Source organism: Aethalodelphis obliquidens, unplaced genomic scaffold (assembly GCF_003676395.1).
Source record: "Aethalodelphis obliquidens isolate GAN/ISIS:26980383/991018 unplaced genomic scaffold, ASM367639v1 scaffold26, whole genome shotgun sequence".
In the NCBI taxonomy this organism is placed as follows: Eukaryota; Metazoa; Chordata; class Mammalia; order Artiodactyla; family Delphinidae; genus Aethalodelphis; species Aethalodelphis obliquidens.
This window is the reverse complement of record NW_020837970.1, coordinates 17,458,396-17,478,052: the sequence shown is the minus strand read 5'-3', so window position 1 is coordinate 17,478,052 and position 19,657 is coordinate 17,458,396. Positions and strand designations below refer to the sequence as shown.

At 36.6% G+C, this 19,657-nt stretch overlaps 1 protein-coding gene across 5 annotated transcripts in view; it reads right to left on the bottom strand.

The window, feature by feature from the left end:
• The window catches only part of LRRC49 (leucine rich repeat containing 49), a 129,454-nt gene that overhangs the window by 55,582 nt on the left and 54,215 nt on the right, over window positions 1-19,657 (bottom strand). For all 5 annotated transcript variants that reach the window (XM_027123494.1, XM_027123495.1, XM_027123496.1 and 2 more), the window contains one exon: window positions 5,162-5,309. In XM_027123494.1, coding sequence (XP_026979295.1) covers window positions 5,162-5,309 — 148 coding nt within the window. The remainder of the gene's footprint in view (window positions 1-5,161; window positions 5,310-19,657) is intronic.

Sequence of the window (19,657 nt, the reverse complement as noted above, 5' to 3'; positions counted from 1 at the left end):
GTGTGTGTGTGTGTGTGTGTGTGTGTGTGTGTGTGTGTGTGTGTGTGTGTGTGTGTGTGTGTGTAAACACATACATATCTATTGATCGAGCTCATCTAACTAGCCTGTCATTCTGCATTATAATCTGGCTGCATGCCTGCCTCTGTACTTGACTGTAAGTAACTTGAGGGTCTGAATTATGATTCTGATCTTGTCACCTCTAGAGTCTAATACATACCCCAGTGCAGAAACTTCAGTTCAAGGTGCCTAAGAATGTGTCAGGAATTTTTTCATGGTGACTTTAGATCAAAAGAAATATGTTACAGCTCTGTTTACTAAGTAGTCAGTAAACAACTTAATAAGTATTCATGTTCTAGCAACTTAGTAGCCATTTGAAAAAATAATACTATTAAATTAAAGAAAAAATACCATTCTTGAATAACCACAATTACTTACTAATGGAATGTGTGTGTCTGTAAGGCATTACACAAGTTCTCAAACATTAGAATTAGATTGGACACTGTCACCTTCATTTCCTGCTCTATACTGATTTTGGCATGGTATTTGTTTTTATCACAACCACTGAAAGGTCAGCTTTGCCAGGATATAATGCCATAGACAGAAATATACTGAGACCTAATGTTGAAATGGTAAACTACCTTAAGCTAGTAATTTTCTCAGTGTCTCACAGATATAAAATATCATTGTGTTTTGCTTGAAAATATAAATATTCCACAGTGCCCCTCTGAGTTCACTGCAGTATCCTTGGCATGCCGTTTGGGGAACCATAGCCCCAGTGGATAGAAGTTCATTAAATATTTGTGTAATCCACCCCAGCTAGAATGTCCACATGATAAATTACATAAAACTTAATCAAAAGATATCTTTAAAGAGAAAATAGTTATAGAACTGGTATCAGCAAAATTTGCCAGCCAGGTGGTAAATATTTTAGGGTTGTAGGCCATATAGTTTCTTTAACAACTGTTCAATTCTGCCACTATAGCATCAAAGCAGATATAAATAATATATAAATGTATGGATATGACTGTGTTCTAACACAACTTTATTTACAAAAACAGGTGGCTCGCTCATGGGCTAGTGTTTGTCAACACTAGCCCATGTTGGCAAATTAATAGAAAGTCTTTTAAAAGGTACATTCTTTCCAAACTAAAGTTACTAAAAAGCTATAAACAAAAGGTGAGACAGAACACCATGAGTCTATACCGATATGAATAAGTTAATAAATTGAAATTTTTATGAGGTATGGAATTACAAAGGTGTGATATTGTGATTTATTATAAGAAATATATATTTGGTCTTCATCCCAGTTTCTGGTTCACAGCTCCCAAAACCCTAGGAATTTCCTAAGTGTGGAGAGTGATAAAGGTGTCTTTTGTTTTGTTAATGAGGTGACTTTGGACCCCATCTAAGGATGGAGGTTTGTTGCCAGGAGAACCAACCAGGCAATTAGAGGGTTGGAACTTTCCATCCCACTCCCAGACCTCCAGGGAGAGAAGAGGAGCTGGAGGTTGAATCGACTGCCAATGGCTGGGCTTCCCTGGTGGCGCAGTGGTTAAGAATCCGCCTGCCAATGTAGAGGATACGGGTTCGAGCCCTGGTCTGGGAAGATCCCACATGCACGGAGCAACTAAGCCCGTGTGCCACAACTACTGAGCCTGCGCTCTAGAGCCCGTGAGCCACAACTACTGAGCCCACGTGCCACAACTACTGAGCCCACGTGCCACAACTACTGAGCCCACGTGCCACAACTACTGAAGCCCGCGTGCCTAGAGCCCGTGCTCCACAACAAGAGAAGCTGCCGCAATGAGAAGCCCATGCACCGCAATGAAGAGTAGCCCCTGCTCGCCACAACTAGAGAAATCCCGCGCACAGCAACAAAGACCCAACGCAGCCAAAAATAAATAAATAAAATAAATAAATTTATAAAAAAAAAAAGAAAATGCCAATGACTGATGGTATAATCAATCATGACTATGTAATAAAGCCTCCATAAAAACTCCAAAGGGACAGGTTCAGAGAGCTTCGGGATTGGTGAAACCTAGAGATTTGGGGAGAGTGGTGTGCTTAGAAGCTCCATGTCCCTTCCCACATACCTTGCCCTCTTTTCCATCTGGCTGTTCCTGAGTTATATCCTTTTACAATAAACTGGTGACCTAGTAAGTAAAATGTTTCTCTGAGTTCTGTAAGCTGCTCTTGCAAATTAATCGAACCTGAGGCGGGGGGTTGTGGGAACCTCTGATTTATAGCCAGGGGGTTGGAAGTACAGTTAACAACCTGGACTTGTTACTGGCATCTGGTGGTGGGGGTGTGGTGGAGAAGCGTGCGTGTGTAGTCTTACAGGACTGAGTCCTCAAGCTGTGGAATCTGGTGCTATCTCCCAGGTAGACAGTGTCAGAATTGAATTGAATTCTTAGACACTGAGATGGTGTTCTGAGAATTTCTCGTTGGAGCTGTGGGGAACCCTGCCTCCACCCCGTTGGGAATTGAGTCTCAGAACACCAAAAGAAAAGGGAACAAGAATAACTTCATGTGCAGAAGCCTGGCAGACAACATGTTAAAGTGAACAACATCAATAAAGAGATAAATATAAATTACGTATCACTTGATAGGATGCAGTGAGAGGAAGCAAAATCACTTGTGATATTTATGCCAGAAATCTGTAACAAATAATTAACAGTCACGGGCTTCCCTGGTGGCGCAGTGGTTGAGAGTCCGCCTGCTGATGCAGGGGACACAGGTTCGTGCCCCAGTCCGGGAAGATCCCACATGCCACCGAGTTGCTGGGCCCATGAGCCATGGCCGCTGAGCCTGCACGTCCGGAGCCTGTGCTCCGCAACAAGAGAGGCCACAACAGTGAGAGGCCCACGTACCGCAAAAAAAAAAAACCCGAATTAAGGGTCATTCTACAGAATAACTGACCTATAATCTTCATAAATGTCGAAGTCATGAAAGTCAAGGAAAGACTAGGGAACTGTTCCTGAAAAATGGTGAGAATAGAGACATGACAATAAAATGTACCTCTGTGCAACGTATAATTCCAAACTGGATCATTTTGCCCCACAGAACATTATTAATATAACTGGTAAAATTTGAATGTGGTGTGAGGATTAGACACTAGCAATTATTCAATGTTTATTTCCTGATTTTGTTGGTTATATTGTGTTTACACGAGAGAATGTCTTTGCTCGCAAGAAATACATACTGAAGTGTTCAGGGTGGTTGGGGAATTGAGTCAGCAGCTTACTCTCAAATCGTTCTGGAACAAAAGTCCTTTGTCCTGTACTTATAACTTTTCTGTAACTTTGAGATTATTTCCATTAAAATATTTTTAATTTCTAAAATTAAACAGTGGAAGAGAAGATGTGCAAGGATTACTGCTCTGTATTAGCAGAAGAGCTGGCCCTGTTCCCATCCCAGGTGATTTTCCTCATTTCCTTACCAAGCAAACACATCCTAGGGAAGGTACAAGGACAGTAATTATAGACAGTATTGTTCTCCTTTATTTAAGGCATGGAAATAGGTAAACTTTACTCAACCAACAAGGCTTTACTGAACATTACTACATTCTCAGCATCGTGTGAGATAGAGAAGGAAAGAAAATAAACATGTATAGAACATCTGCATGTATCAGGCAAGGAAGACAAAGAATGGCTTCTGCTCTCAAGGACTATGTACATTAGTTGAGTAGACAAGACTTGCATAAATTCACATGAGAAACATACTATATAATTACTAATTTACTTAATTGGTTAGCTTCTTTTCTCACCCTGTGCCTTGCAACCTCATCAGGAAGATCAATTAGAAGTACCAAAGATGCTTAATTAAGAAAGACCTGGAAATAAGGGTAAAAGTACAAGACAGGGTTGCCAGTATAGATCCAAACAAACTGAGAGGACAAAGAACCTTTCCTCTACGCTGGAACAGAGAGAGGTAGAACCCCAGAAGACTGCTGGTATTTACAAACTCACCAACACTTTGTCTGTTAGCCACCTTAGATGTCCACAATATTGCTGAGGTAGAAATGTGAATGGCCCACAGTGTGAAACCAGTGGACAGGCAATGAGTCAACTGGCAACTGAATAAACCTAGCTGATCACTCAGAATCCATATCAGAGAATTCCCTGGCAGTAGTTAGGACTGCGAGCTTTCACTGCCGAGGGTACAAGCTCAGTCCCTGGTCAGGGAGCTAAGATCCCACAAGCCGTGAGGTGTGGCAAAAAAAAAAAAAAAAAAAAAAAAAAAAAAGAATCCACATCAAAATTAGCAGAGTCTAGAAGTAAGAAAACAGTGGAGGTTTAGGATATTTTTCTGGGTCAGAGATTATCAAAATGAGATCATTAACAGATATTTTCTGAGATAATAAAATGTTCAAATAAATTTGGGATGCAATGAAACAAATTAAGGCAAGTTTCTTTATTACAGAACTTCTTGGAGCCTAAAGTATGCTCATGTGCATTGTACACCTAAAAGGAGAGGTATTATTACATGCGGCATTTCACTTAGATCAGGAGCCATATCGAAACTTCTAAGTGTAGAAAATGTCTACCATGGAGACAGAATGAATAAAAAAAGAGATAGCTACTTTGAGAGGTATATCATCAATAGTAACAGTAATAATAATAATAGCTCCATATTATGCTTCCTGGGAGCCTCACACTGTTCTAAGGTTTAATGCTTCATTTTATCTTGACAACAACCCTATGACATGATATAATTATGATCCCCATTTTACCTTGAGGAAAATTAGATAGAAAGGTTAAGTAAATTGTCGAAGGTCATATGACTAGAAAATGGTCAAGCCAGGATGCAGACTCAAGCAGTCTGGCTCCAGCACCCATGTTCTTAACCATTACACTATATAACTTATCAACAAAATTCTTATTCATTTATTGCAAAGTAAATTATTAGCTGGATATTAAGCAAGAATGAAAAACAAGCATGATGACTAGTTTTAAAAAAAGGCTAGGAATTTAATTCAATGAAATTGGGAATACGGACAGGAGGTAAAAAACTTGTCATTATAATTATGAAGTATATAGTCATGATAAGCCATAGTTCATTAAAAATAAGAAGCGTTTCAAGCAAAGAATATGCACCCCAACGTTCTAACCCATGCTAACTAAAACAGTATGGTGAGCAGTTTAGAAGAGTTCTCACTCACCGTGATTCTCTTCATATCTAGCTGGCGCAGCTGCATCATATTCTGAAGGATAGTGTGCTTGTACCATGACTCTTGAGCTATTGGATTGCCATCAAAAGTGATGTCTGAGAGAGAAGTAGAATCAGCAAGGCAGCAAACACTCTCAAAACTGCAGGAAAGACAGAAACCACTGGATTACCGTGAGACCTTCAAATAGTACTTTGTTTTGTTTCATACACATTATTTTTTAGAACAGTTTTAGATTTACAGTAAAATTGAGAAGATAGTACAGACTTCCCACATGCTCCACACCAAGTTTCCCCTATTATTAACATCTTGTATTAGTACAGTACATTTTTTATAATTAATGAACTAATATTGATATATTCTTACTAACTCAAGTCAATATTTTATCCAGATTTCTTTAGTTTTTACACAATGTCCTTTTTCTGTTCCAAGATCCCATCCAGGATACCACATTACATTTAGTTGTGATGTCTCCTTAGGCTCCTCTTGGCTGTGACATTTTCTTAGACTTTACTTATTTTTGATAATCTTGACAGTTTTGAAGAGTACTGATCAGTTATTCTGTAGGCTGCCCCTCTACTGAAATTTGTCTGATATTTTTTTTCATGATAAGATTAGGATTATGGTACATACTATTAACTAATATGACTTATCACTGTTGAAGTTGACTTTGATCACCTAACTGAAACAGTGTTTGGCAGGTTTCCAATGTAAAGTTACTCTTCCCTCCCCTTCTTTCCATACTGAATTCTTTGGAAGATGGTCATTATGTGCAGCCCACACTTAAGGAGTAGAAGTTCAGTTTCCTCTCATTGAGGGCACAGTATCTACATAATTTATTTGGAATTCTTCTTCCCAGGGAGTTTTTCTTTTCCCAGTGTGTTTATTTATATCAGTTTTGATTCATGGACATTTCATTTCATTCTTTGGGTTATAATCCAGTACTAGTTTACTTATTTTATTGTTCAAATTCTTCCAGCTTTGGCCATTGGACCTCTTTCAGTTGGCTCCTATGTCCATTTGACATACCCCTATTAACATGGATTTTTTGTTTTTGTAAGCACTTCCTTACTTTCTAGCATTATAAGATTCTCTAGACTCATATATTTCCTACCCCAGTCCTAGAATCAGCCATTTCTTCAAGAAGCCATGATTCCCTTTATTGGGGAATGGCATTAGAAACAAAGATCTAGTGGCTAGGTATATTATTTACTACTAGGTGTCATTTCTTTTAGGCCCTCTGATGACAGAGCAAGGAAATATATGTGTGTATACCAACCTGTGCGTATACGTATATCGATATTTCTCTATGAAACCATCTGTGTCTACATTAAGCTAACCATGAGTTCAAACTGATGTCTCCAACTCTAATCTATTACCAAAGGGATCATTCTAGCCTCTTTCCCTTACTTATCTGTAAATTCCTACTCCAACAAGGAGAAATCTGGCTCCCACCATCTCTCATCCATTTAGTTAATTATTAATTCCAGAATATATGTATAGTGGTATCAGAATTTTCAATTTGTACCCCCATGGGAAATAACTTTATTAACAAAAGCATAATGATAATGTGTAATTCCTTTTGCATCTAGTCTTACAGACTCATTTCCAAAGTTACTTAGGTCAGCACATTCCCCTTCCACTCTTCCCTGCTCATACCTTCAAGAAGGTTGTTCCATGCAATTGAAATACAGTTACAATCTCCTGTCACAGTCTATATGCATTTCTTCCTGGGATCCTCCAACCTACTAAATTATTTTTTTAATATGCATACATTAAAGTTCACTCTTTGTGCTGTAAAGTACTATGGGTTTTGACAAATGCATCATGTCATGTATCCACCAAGAAAGTATCATACAAAATAGTTCCATTGCCCTAAAAAATCCCCTATTTAACCATCCTCCTCTCTCCCTGAATCTCTGGCAGCCACTGATCTTTTCACTGTCTATATAGTTTTGTTTTTTCCAGAATTTCATATAGTTGGAATCATATATTATAATTTGTAGCCTTTTCAGATTGACTTCTTTCACTTAGCAGTATGCAATTAAGGTTCATCTGTATCTTTCCGTGGCTTCATAGCTTCTATTTTTTAAAAAATCACTGAGTAATAATATTCCATTGTCTATATGTACCACAGTTTGTTTGTCCATTCACCTATTGAAGACATCTTGGTTACTTCTGGTTTTCAGTGATATGAATAAAGTGGCTTAAATATTCATATGCAGGTTTTTGTGTGAACATAAATTTTCATCTCAATTGGGTATTGAATTGCACTCAGTAGTGCAATTGCTGGATTGTACAGTAAGACTATGTTTAGCTTTGTAAGAAGCCACCAAACTGTCTTCCAAAGTGGCTGTGCCATCTTGCATTCCTACTGGCTCTACATTCTTATCAGCATTTCATATTTGTCAGGTTTTTTTAAATTTTAGTCATTCCAATAGGTCTGTAGTGGTCTCATTGTTTTAATAGGCAACTTCCAAATGACAAAGATGTTGAGCATTTTTTCATATGCATATTTGCCACTGGTATATCTTCTCTGAATTTTCAGCTCTTGGGCCCATTTTTTTTTTTTTTTTTGCAGTACGCGGGCCTCTCACTGTTGTGGCCTCTCCCGTTGCGGAGCACAGGCTCCGGACGCGCAGGCTCAGCGGCCATGGCTCACGGGCCTGGCCACTCCGTGGCATGTGGGATCCTCCCGGACCGGGGCACGAACCCATGTCCACTGCATCGGCAGGCGGACTCTCAGCCACTGGCGCCACCAGGGAAGCCCTCTTGGGCCCATTTTAAATTGGATTCTTTGTTTCCTTATTGTTGAGTTTTAAGGGTTTTTTTTGTCATATCACGAATATGTCTTTTATCAGATTTATGTTTTGCAAATATTTCTCCGAGTCTGACTTGCCTTTTCATTTTCTTAATTGCGTCCTTCACAAGGCAGAAGTTTTTTATTTTAACTATGTCCAACTTATCAATTTTCTTTTTCATGGATCATGCTTTTGGTGTTGTATCTAAAAACTTGCTAAACCCAACACTGCCTAGATTTTCTCTTAAGTTTTCGTCTAAAAGTTTCATAGTCTTGTGTCTTATATTTAGGTATGATCCACTTTGAGTTAATTTTGCAACAGGTATAAGGTCTATGCCTAGATTCAATTTTATATGAATATCCAATTGTTACAGTGCCATTTATTGAAAAGACTATTCTTTCTCTATTGAATTGCCTTTGCTCCTTTGTCAAAGATCGCTTGACTATATTTGTGTGGGTCTATTTTGGGACCCTCTATTCTTCTCCATTGATATATGTGTCCATTCTTTCACCAATACCATGCTGCCCTGATTATTGTACCTTTATAGTAAGTCTTGAAATAGGTTAGTGTCAGTCCTCCAACTTTGTTCTCCTTCAGTATCATGTTGCTATTCTAAGTCTTAGCTTTTCCATATAAACTTTAGAATCCATTTGTCAATATCTGCTTGCTGGGATTTTGATCAGGACTTTCATTTTCTTATTGAGGTACAGGTGACATACAACACTGTATTAATTTCAGGTATACACATGATTCAATATAGGTATATACTGCAAAATGTTCACCATGATTAAGTCAGTTAACATCCATTACCATACATAGTTACAGAATATTTTCTTCTTGTGATGAGAACTTTTAAGATCTATTCTCTTAGCAATCTTCAAATATGAAATACAGTATTAACTATAGTTGACACGCTATACATTACATCCCCATGACTTATTTATTCTATAAGTGGAAGTTTGTACTTTTGACACCCTTCACCCATTTAACCCACCCCTTACCTAATCTGTTTTATATATATATGAGCTTGGTATTTCATTTTATTTATCTATTTTAGATTTCACATATAAGTGAGATCATATGGTATTTGTCTTTCTCTGACTTATTTCACTTAGCATAATGCCCTCAAGGTCCATCCATGCAGTTGCAAATGGCAAGATCTCATTCTTTCTTATGGCTGAATACTCCATTGTGCGTGTGTGTGCGTGTGCGTGTGTGTGTGTGTGTGTGTGGGTATCACATTCTCTTTATCCATTTATCCATCAATGGACACTTAGGTTGTTTCCATATCTTGGCTACTATAAATAATGCTGCAATGAACATGGGGGTGCCTGTATCTTTTTTAGTTACTGTTTTCATTTTCTCCAGATAAATACCCAGAAGAAGAACTGCTGGATCACATGGTAGTTTTATTTTTAATTTTTGAGGACTTTCATTTTTTAAAGAAGGGAATAATTACTTTTCTAAATAATACCCCAGAGCAGACTGATAAAACTCATTTAAATTAGAATCCCTCTCTTTAATGACTATTGAAATAACTAATGTAAACAGGCCTTAAAGTACTTTAGGACTACTTTATTTATATTTAGGAACTATACTAAATATCTTTCTGTGTTAAGAAAAACTAGAGGATATAGAATATTTATGGTATAGAAAATAACCTATATGCTTGACAATTAAGGTTGAGATGATATCTGTAGCAAAAATAAAGTTCATTATGTTTTTTTATTGTCATATTTAAGTATTTCTTCTATGTTTTCCTCCCATTCAAGGTAGAGATACTCTGCTATCAATTATTTTACCTCAGAGTTTATCTTTACCAACCAAAAAGGTAAATCTCATAATTCATAAACACATTATGGTTTTTGAGACGTGGTTGAGAATTAGGGAAGGCACTTTTTAAAAGGCTAGTATATGCAAATAAAATGAGTGTTCATGAATTTAGACTTAATAATCGCTTTGAGTATAAATAAACGAGAACAAACATTGCAATTCTTCCTACCTAGCATTGATAAAATTCTTTTTTTATCAATATAAAATATCTCAGAACATTTTATGGTGTTTTAGATGAACATTTGAAAGATGCTTTTCTCCTTCCCTCATAGTTTTTTATGTAAAGCTAGAATCAAATAAAATGCTTCTGATAACTTTAAAACTGAAACACAAGGCAAACTTTTACTCCTCCACATTGTTAAGTGAACTAACTCATCACCTTCCCTTCACAAATCTGCTTCTCCATGCATATTTCATAACCGATTAAGTCATCAAGGCAGTTGCCACTATGAGCCAATCTCTTACTTAGAAACTGATGACTGAGAATGGAAACTGTGAAGGGTCATCAAGGGACTTTAAGCAAGGTAGGGGGCTAATGTGATTAGAATAATCACAACTTAGTAACATTACGGAAGGTATAAAGGAAAAAAAAGAGTTAAAGAGTAAAAAACCAGTTATAAAGTAGATTGCAGTAAGTAATAGAGGTGAAAAAAGTAAGGGTCAAGCATATCTAAGGTAGTAGCTATGAGAGTAAAGAGGAGGGAATAGGTTCTACAGAAATTCAGAGTGTAGTATGAACAGAGATTAGTAATTATTTGGGTGTGAGGAAGAGAGGAATCTGGAAGAAACTTCAGGTTTCTCTCTCGGGTTAATGATTGAGGTGGTGATTACAAGGGTGTATAGTTTGTCAAGATTCACTGAGCTTTACGCATAAAATGGGTGCATTTTATTACATGTAAATTATATCTCAATAAATTGATTTACAAAGAAACTTAAAGTATTAAAAACTACATGTTTGACAGATCACCTTTTCCTCTATCAGCTCTCCTTTATGAGGAACACTATGCTACACTGGTGGCCAGTGGCTATTAGCACATGTTTCCAAAAGGCTTTCATTACGTTTTCTTCCAGCTACCACAGGATGGTATAACTTAATTTCAACATTAAGATATTAACTAATGTGAGAAGCAGAGGCAACATAGCTCTTCTATGTTGAAGAGCATTTTTCTTCAATGGCCCAGCATATCTGAACAGAATTAAACTGTAAGCTATGACCGGATAAGACCACTATGACCTGATATCTGTCACTAATTAGGTAGATGCACTGAAAAATGGAAAAATATGTCCAGAAGCACAGAGAAGCTGGAAATCTTCATTCATTGTAGATATATTCTAATTTTATTGTTATTTATTATTTATTTACAAGCTGGACTGCAGAGAGTCTATGATTTATTTCTTATTGCAGGTATAATTTTAACCTGAAATGATTATAACTGTCCCCAGCTCTACCTCTCAAGTATTCCCCTGGAGAATGGAATTAGTCTAATAATTTCTAAATGGGTGCTGTTAAACACAAAACTAAACAGTATCTTCACTGAATTCCAATACTATAAAGCACATTAGTGAATACAGGAGAAAACCTTGTGCCTAGTGAATGTAGTCATCATGAAGCACTTCAGAGATCTAGAAGACCTGTTGATGCCCATCTGGTTTATGTCTGTAATTCAAGCACAACCAAAAAAAAGGCCCCAGGAATGGGAAAATCACTTCAATCCTTAGCAGGTACTTTCCTGGCAACCCTTCCCAGATCAGCAGCTAGCATTTACACCCAGACTGAAGTCTTTATGCTTTGAATAGTTTTATTAAAGTAAAAATAGATTCGTATTTGATCCAGAAGATTCCTCACAAAATTCCATTTCCATCTGCAAGGCATTTGACCAGTAAACATGCCAGACATTCCTAGAAATGCACAAAGTGCATATGATTTTAAAGACATTCTCTAATCAAATAAAACCAGACTCCTTAAGTACAAATACAGGCTAATGAAGGGTTATATCCTACCTAACCTAAGAAAGTCTAAATCAGATTATTAAAAAACAAAAACACTTGTAAATACAACACTAAGTATAGTGGGGTGGTACTGGCTTTTAAGAACAGTCTCTCCTTTATTAACAACACTCAGTTGCTTGTCTCTTCAAAGTACCGAGAATGGAAAAGTTTTGGTCCAAAGGCTGACATTTAACTCATAATTTGACTTTAATCGTTTTCCAGATTACTCATACATTTGTTCTTCCCCTAGCGGTCTCCACCCAATGCCACATCTGCTTCCTATCTGCTAAAGAACCTATAGAGGAACAATCTGTCCCTACTGATCAAAACTTTCATCTCAAAAGGAAAATGAACTATTTCAGTCCATTTTATGCTTACTTAATAAAATACTGAGAAAATATAAAATTCCCATAGATGCATGTATACCACATAGATATTTAACTAAGAATTCCCAAATACCAGTCAAATTTCTCCAATTAGAAAGTTCTCCCCAAAAGTAGGATAGGTATGCTAGTAAAAGGGGTTTTACTCTTTCATACCAATGAAGTATCAAGTACTCTGGAATAATCTTAATGAAAAGTTCACTTATTTTATACTGATAAGTGAGAATTTTACTGAATAGTTACTATGTGTCTAGCAGGCTAAAATGAAATGGAACAGTAGAATAAATCAAGTGTGCTCACAAGGACTGAAATATACACAATTAATAAACATAAAATAACTAGAAAGATCAATAAGATAATATCTAAGTCTTAAAGAATGAAGCACAGTTAAAGAAAAGAGCATATAATGACAGTGTTTGTATTTCTGATAAAATGATGAACTAAGTTTGTGGACTGAGGCTTTTGCTAAAAACAACTAAAAATGCATAAAATATATTTAAAAAATCTTCTCAAATGCATCCATAACCTGTTAAAAAAAAAAAAAAAAAAAAGGGCTTCCCTGGTGGTGCAGTGGTTGGGAGTCCACCGGCCGATGCAGGGGGCACAGGTTCGTGCCCTGGTCCGGGAAGATCCCACATGCCGCAGAGTGGCTGGGCCTCTGAGCCATGGCCGCTAGGCCTGCGCGTCCGGAGCCTGTGCTCCGCAACGGGAGAGGCCACAGCAGTGAGAGGCCCGTGTACCGAAAAAAAAAAAGAAGTACGCAAGCCAAAAAAAAAAGTAAAGGTGGGAAGCCAGAGAGGTAAGCAGAATGTTGAAACTGACCTTTTTGTTGTGAGGGTACTTATTGAACCTAATGAACCTGAGCTCTGGTTTACATGATCTTCAAAGCTGGAGGACAGAAGACAAATCCCAGGGGCCACCCAAGTTGAAGAGTCTACTGGAGACCTGTCCATAACCCTGCGACCGCAAGGGCTAGGGTCTCAATATAGGGTGAGTTATAAACTTTTCTACCTACTACCCCAGGAATATTGCCTATCTCAAAACCTGGGGCTAAGAACTAGAGGAAAATTCTTCCCTGGTTACTTGTAACCACAAACCACAATTTGCAACCTGAATCCACACTAAATGCGTGGTCTAAAATGTTTCAAGAGGAGAATTGATATTTTGAAGAGGTCGAAGGCTTCTTATGTCCATAGGCATCTGACAGAAACAAATGAAACTCATCCATGGAGAAACCTACCTTTATACAAGACCCCAAGAATTCCCAAAGATGGGTACCAAGATAAATAAACGGTTCACAGTTCAAAAGGAAATAAAACACTCTAACAGCCAGCAGAAACAACAGGTGACACTGTCAAACTGGCTATGACTTCTTCATATAATGGGATCATCAAACAGAATATAAAAATTATAATATATTCCAAGAAATAAAAACAGATTTAAAAATGTGAGTAAACTCCAAGAAGATCTGAAAAGGCACAGAACTTCTAGAGATCAAAAAAAATTTTTTAATTAAAGTAAAAAAGTCAAAGGCAGTGGATGGAGACAAAGGGAATCAAGCACTTACCCTATTTTCCTTGCACAAACCAAAAAGCTAGTAAAAGTTTTCTTTATAGAAGAAACATAGCTTAAAAAATGAAGAATGATAGAATATCACCATTTGTAACCCCTAAAGAAGTAATGGATTCAGACAACAATCATCAGTAACTACTATAATACTTAGGTGAAAAGATGATGGGGAACTTTATTAAAAATGGAATAGGCTAACAACCGTTGAACCCCATAATCAGTTTTAGCATTATAGTAAGCAAAACTAACATGCATTTTTTCATATATATAGATATACATATATATATACATGTATGTATTGGGTTGGCCAAACGAACTTTTTGCCCAACCCGATATATATGTATAGATATATACATATATATATTTTTTCTCCATATACATTTTCTTTCACTTTCCTGTTTCTTTTGGTGCTCCATAACAAGTAACCATCCGTGTTTGATACATGTTAATTAATGTTAGTCACTAGAATTCTTTTTAGTACATGATGGTAGTAGGGGGTTCTTAGAAATGAATGGTCCTAAAGAATCTCAAGATACCTTCTAATAATAACTCACTATGTTTTTGTCACAAAGCAAAAATATGCTGGAAAAAAATTTTCACACTGCATGAAAAAGAACTCCAAATTTCCCTTGGGGAAACTATTAGTAGTTTAACCATTCATCACAATATTTAAGAGATTTTAATATTTGAGAAGCTAAAGTGACAACAGAGAGAAATAAAGAGAAGACTGTGGATATAGATAGAATCAAAAAGAAAGTGAAAAGGAGTGCACAGAGACCTAAAGAGCTGAACAGAATAGAGAAAAATGTTAAACTGTCTCTTTACGTATCTTTTGTCACAACAATGCCATGACAACGATTCAATAAAGAGAATATCTATTATGTCTGTATGCATCTGGTTGACAGAAGACACCAGCACAGAGTTGAGTGTCTCAACTGCAGATGACAATTCTGTTAGCTTTCTCCAGGCTACAATGATCATTTTCTAGCAGTAAGATGGAAAAAAAAAACAACATAGCTTCAGTCTCAGGTGATTCACAATGACTCTGATTACTGAGGGTAGATTTCAGGACCTGATAATGTTCTTGTAATGCTAATTTGTGACACTGCAACCAAATTTAAAATGACAAAGGAAGTTCTTAATATTTCCTCTTACTGGATTGATATGTGAATTACAGAAGGAAAAAAAGATTCTTTGCAGTCTCAAATATGATAATGATAATTCTAAAAGGCATGATCATTTTAGCCACTTTAGACCTTTATATTGTTTACTAATGCCATGAGCTATAAAGCAGGTTAAATAATATCCCCACATACAACGAGATGTAAACTCAGTACTGAGTAGGTAAGCAGCTCTCTGAGAAAACAACAACCTGATGTAGCATTTGCCAATTCCATGGTGTAAATATTTCCAACATGGCCAGTTTTAAGCTATGAAGATGATGTTGCTGAGGTGAGGAGATGCACCTAAATTGGTCTAGTGAGCCAGTACAAGCTGGCCTCAGCACACCACTGCAGACCAAATTCCTCTTTTACAGTTAATGGAAGGACAGCTATTATTCTATCATGAAAAAATTTTGTTATTTGTTACTTCCTCCTAATGATGGTTTTACAATATTTTTGAACTTTTTATCAACATGTAATACATAGAAAGACTACAAATCACAAGTACACAACCTGATGATTCTGCACAAACTGAACATACCCATGTAAGTAGTACCCAGATCAAAATATTACCCACACCCTGATGCCTCCCTTTGTGTACCCTTACAGTCATTACACCTCCCAAAGGTAACCACTCTCCCAATTCTAACACTATAGATACAGATTTGCCTGTTTTAGATAAAATTGTATATATGCATTTGTTTGAATCCGGCTTCTCTTGCTACATGTTTTGTTTTTTTGAGATTCATCCACATTGTATGTAGCTGTAGTTTGATGATTTCACCATCGCTGGGTAGTATTCCATTATATAAAAATAGCATTCAATTTACTTCCTCTATTCTACTATTAGTGGACACTTGTTTGCAGTCTGGTGTTATTATAAATAGTGAAACTAAGAATATTAAGCTTTTCTGTGGAGTATAAACCTAGGAGTAGAACTGCTGAGTATAAAGTATCCTATTAAGTTCAACTTAATAGATACTGCCAGAGTTTTACAAAACGATTTTACCTATTTACACTCCCACTAGCAGGTATGAGAGCTTCAGTAGCTCCGCATCTTCACCAATGCTTCTTATAATACGTTAGACATTGACAAATCGTACAATCGTGTCCTCTTTTAAAATATTAATTCTTCTATATTTCAGTAGCTGCTAATACTGGCTGGGCAACAGAATCATTTGTGGAGCAGCTTATTGAAAAATACAAATACTTAGAACCCATCCAGATCTAAATCAGAATCTCTAGGTCACAGATGAATAATTCCAAATAGTTCTATAGGTGATTCTAATGCAAAGTCAAGGTTTGAGACCATTGAGGTAAACTTCAATATCCCCTTAAAACTACAGATTTCTAATGTGAACTTCACAATTCCTTGCTAATATTAAGAAAGGATTCATAATTCTAAGGAGAAAGATGACTTCTCCAAAGTCACACTGTGATATACTGGTCCATGTTCACAAATATAATATGTCAAAAAATGGCAAACTATCTAAATGACCATCAATAAGGGACTCATTAAATAAATTAAGATTAATCCATTCAATGAAATTAAATGTAGCCATTAAAGAGATTGAGATGTACATACAGGGCTGATATACACTTCGTATAACTAACTGCCTTAGTTAAAATTCTGAAATACTTCCATGCCAGGTGATAAAGACCACTACTCTCAAAATACCTAAATGCCCCTCCTCACTGCTCCACTCTCAGCCCTGAGGTGCCCTGTACCTCCTATTATTTTGGCAGCACAAAGATTAACCTTTGACATAGCAGGGGCCTCGAGAGAGATCCAGTTTAGCACCTATTCTGGCCGAATCAGTGTCCATGCATTAAAAAAAATTTGTTTTGAAAACCTCACCTCACTCCATAATTATGCAACAAAAAATCTTAAGTGTGGCCATGAGATTAAATCAGCATTCTTCTCCATATCTGTTCCTTTCTGCCTTCCTTTTTTTCTGCTTATAAAAGTAATACATAATCTGTGAGGAAATTTGGAAAAGTATAAAAACAAAATTTGGAAAAAAACCAAAACCATGTAAAATCTTTCCTCCTAAAGATATATAGATAGATAGATATATAGATAGATAGATAGATATACAAAATGTAGAGCATTTTATATGCAATAGCTTTGTATACTGCTTCCTTAATATTCTACTAACACTTTTGCATGTCATTATTTTAAAATTATTATTTTAATGAATGCATAGTATTTCAATGTTTTTAGAATATCCTAATTTTTTTAACCTGCTGAATTCTAGTCATCTATGGAACAAATCTGCTATATTAAAATGGAGAGAAATTACAAGAAATAATATATATGAGAAATAAACCTTGAAAGATTTTTGTTTGTGGTAATGAATCTTGGGGACTATATTGTAAGGTTTAGTTGGCAAAAAACAGAAATATTTAATTAGATATAAGCAAATATATTTTGGTCTTGGCATAGCAATTTGAGATTAGGGATAACAAACAAGAATAAACTGAGCAGTTTAAATCTTAATTCAGTGGAGGTTCTGGAGGAAATTTGTATAGAAAACAAATAATGAAATCATTTTGGTAAAAAGTGATATACTGAGTCTGTGTGCTTAGAATTTCCAGGCATAGTACCTGTCTTCTTTTTCTCTCCGGCATGTTCATGATCAGCATAAATAAAACTAATGTTTTAATCCATGGGGCCTTGCTACACTATCCACTGCATAGAGGAAACCATAGACTGAAAGATAGTGGTGCTCATTCTACTGGTAATTCTCATGAGTTGGCTTGGGTTACTTATGAAGGTGGCAGCCTGCATCCTTGACTGTTCTTACTGTCTTTTGCTGCCATCAAAGAGACTGCCAGAGGGGGTAGGATAGGTAAACTTGGATAAGAATAAATCTGTGCCTCCACTCTTGGATACCTATGTTGTTTCCATTTTGAACTGCTATTAAAAAATTCTGTAATGAGTATCCTTGTAGCACTAGTTTGGTAGGGTTATCAACAAAGTACCACAATCTGGGTAGCTTAAACAATAGAAATTCATTTTCTCATAGTTCTGGAGGATAGAAGTCCAAGATCAAGGTGTCAGCAGGGTTTATTTTTTCTGAGGCCTCTCTCTTTGGCTTGTAGATGGCCATATCTTATCCCCGTCTTCACACACATGGGTTTTCTTCTGTGTGTGTGTGTGCAGAGGTGTCCTATTCTTATCAGAATTAGGACCCACCCATATGACCTCATTTTACCTTAATTACTTCTTTAAATGCCCTGTCTCCAAATAAGGTCATATTCTGAGGTACCAGGGATTAGGACTTCAACATATGCATGGGGCAGGGGAGAGAACACGCTTCAGCCCATAGCACTCATATATATAAGTCTTTATGCATATTCTTAGGTTTGATCCCTATATCCCTATCCATCACTTACTTCTCTTTCTGAATCATGAACTGCCAAAAGTATCTATCTCTCATTCAAATGGCAGTTACATTAAATTTCATTTGCTACATGATCCAGACAGAATGACTGTAAGGAAGAGTTCAGTGTGAAACTGGTATTGGTGAATACATCATCATTTCCCTTAAGATTTCATCAGAACATTAAATATTCATTGTAGCACTTTTGACCTTCCCAACCAATTTAAACTACAGTAGCATAATGTAACACTGCTACTTATCTCTTCATTTGAACAAAAGATTTCTGAAATCTCTCATTTCATTTTATAGTCAAGTCACAAGAATAATAACAATAATGTATTCATTCAGGAACCATGGGGCTCTCCTCTAAACTGAAGAGCATCATCTTATAGTACTATATAAATCATATTCCTTCACTCATGAGGAACATGGCAATTTCTATATATTCAGGTTCTCAAATAATAACTCCCAGGGCTGGTTATCTAGCCCACATGGGCATAGTTGCACAGTTAGAAGAGTTTTCACTTCATATTACAAACCTTTAGCTATCTGCAGCCTTTGGGAAAGGGATAGATAATTTATTAACAGAGTAACATGTTGTACTACAATTTTGTTTTAATTGTTAATATGGAAAAGAAAGGTTTAAAGGGCATTGTGTATGATAGGCACTGGGATTATTGCTAAGGACAGAAGGATGAGTAAAACTGAATTTCTACTCTTAAGGAAATTACATTCTGATAGGAGAGATAAGTATATACATGCATACATGCATGTATACACACATATGTGAGGTAAATACAGGGCCATAAACTGAATGTCCCAGTCCATCTTCCAAAAAACAATATAAGAACTACAAGAACAACAGACAAATCACATAAAACCAATGCCCATAACATAACAAAAAGACAGAGAATGCCCAAGTATCAAATTACCTATAAGTAGGTAATATAGAAGGACACTTTGGAAAAAAACTCTGTCCAAGAGAGAAAAGGGGAACTAGTAGTGGGACTAAAACTAATTTACAATCACCACCAGAAAGAGAAAGTCCACACTAGGTGCAAAAATATTGGAGAGTGCCATTAGATCAGAGCATGTGCTACATGGAATGGACTTTTAAGAGCACATGATTAGCTGAGGCAGTCTTCAAAAATTCATTGCTCTTGAGATGATAGAAAGGAAGGTAAAGGAGGTCTTTGGAAATTGGATGGTGAAGGTGAAAATGGGCAAAGGGGCAAAAGGGGAAAATGTAGAGGCTTGCAAGACAAAAGAGAACCCCAAAAATAAAGATTAGAAAGAGGATACACAACCCCTTCTCCCCAACACACACACACACACACACACACACACACACACACACACACACACA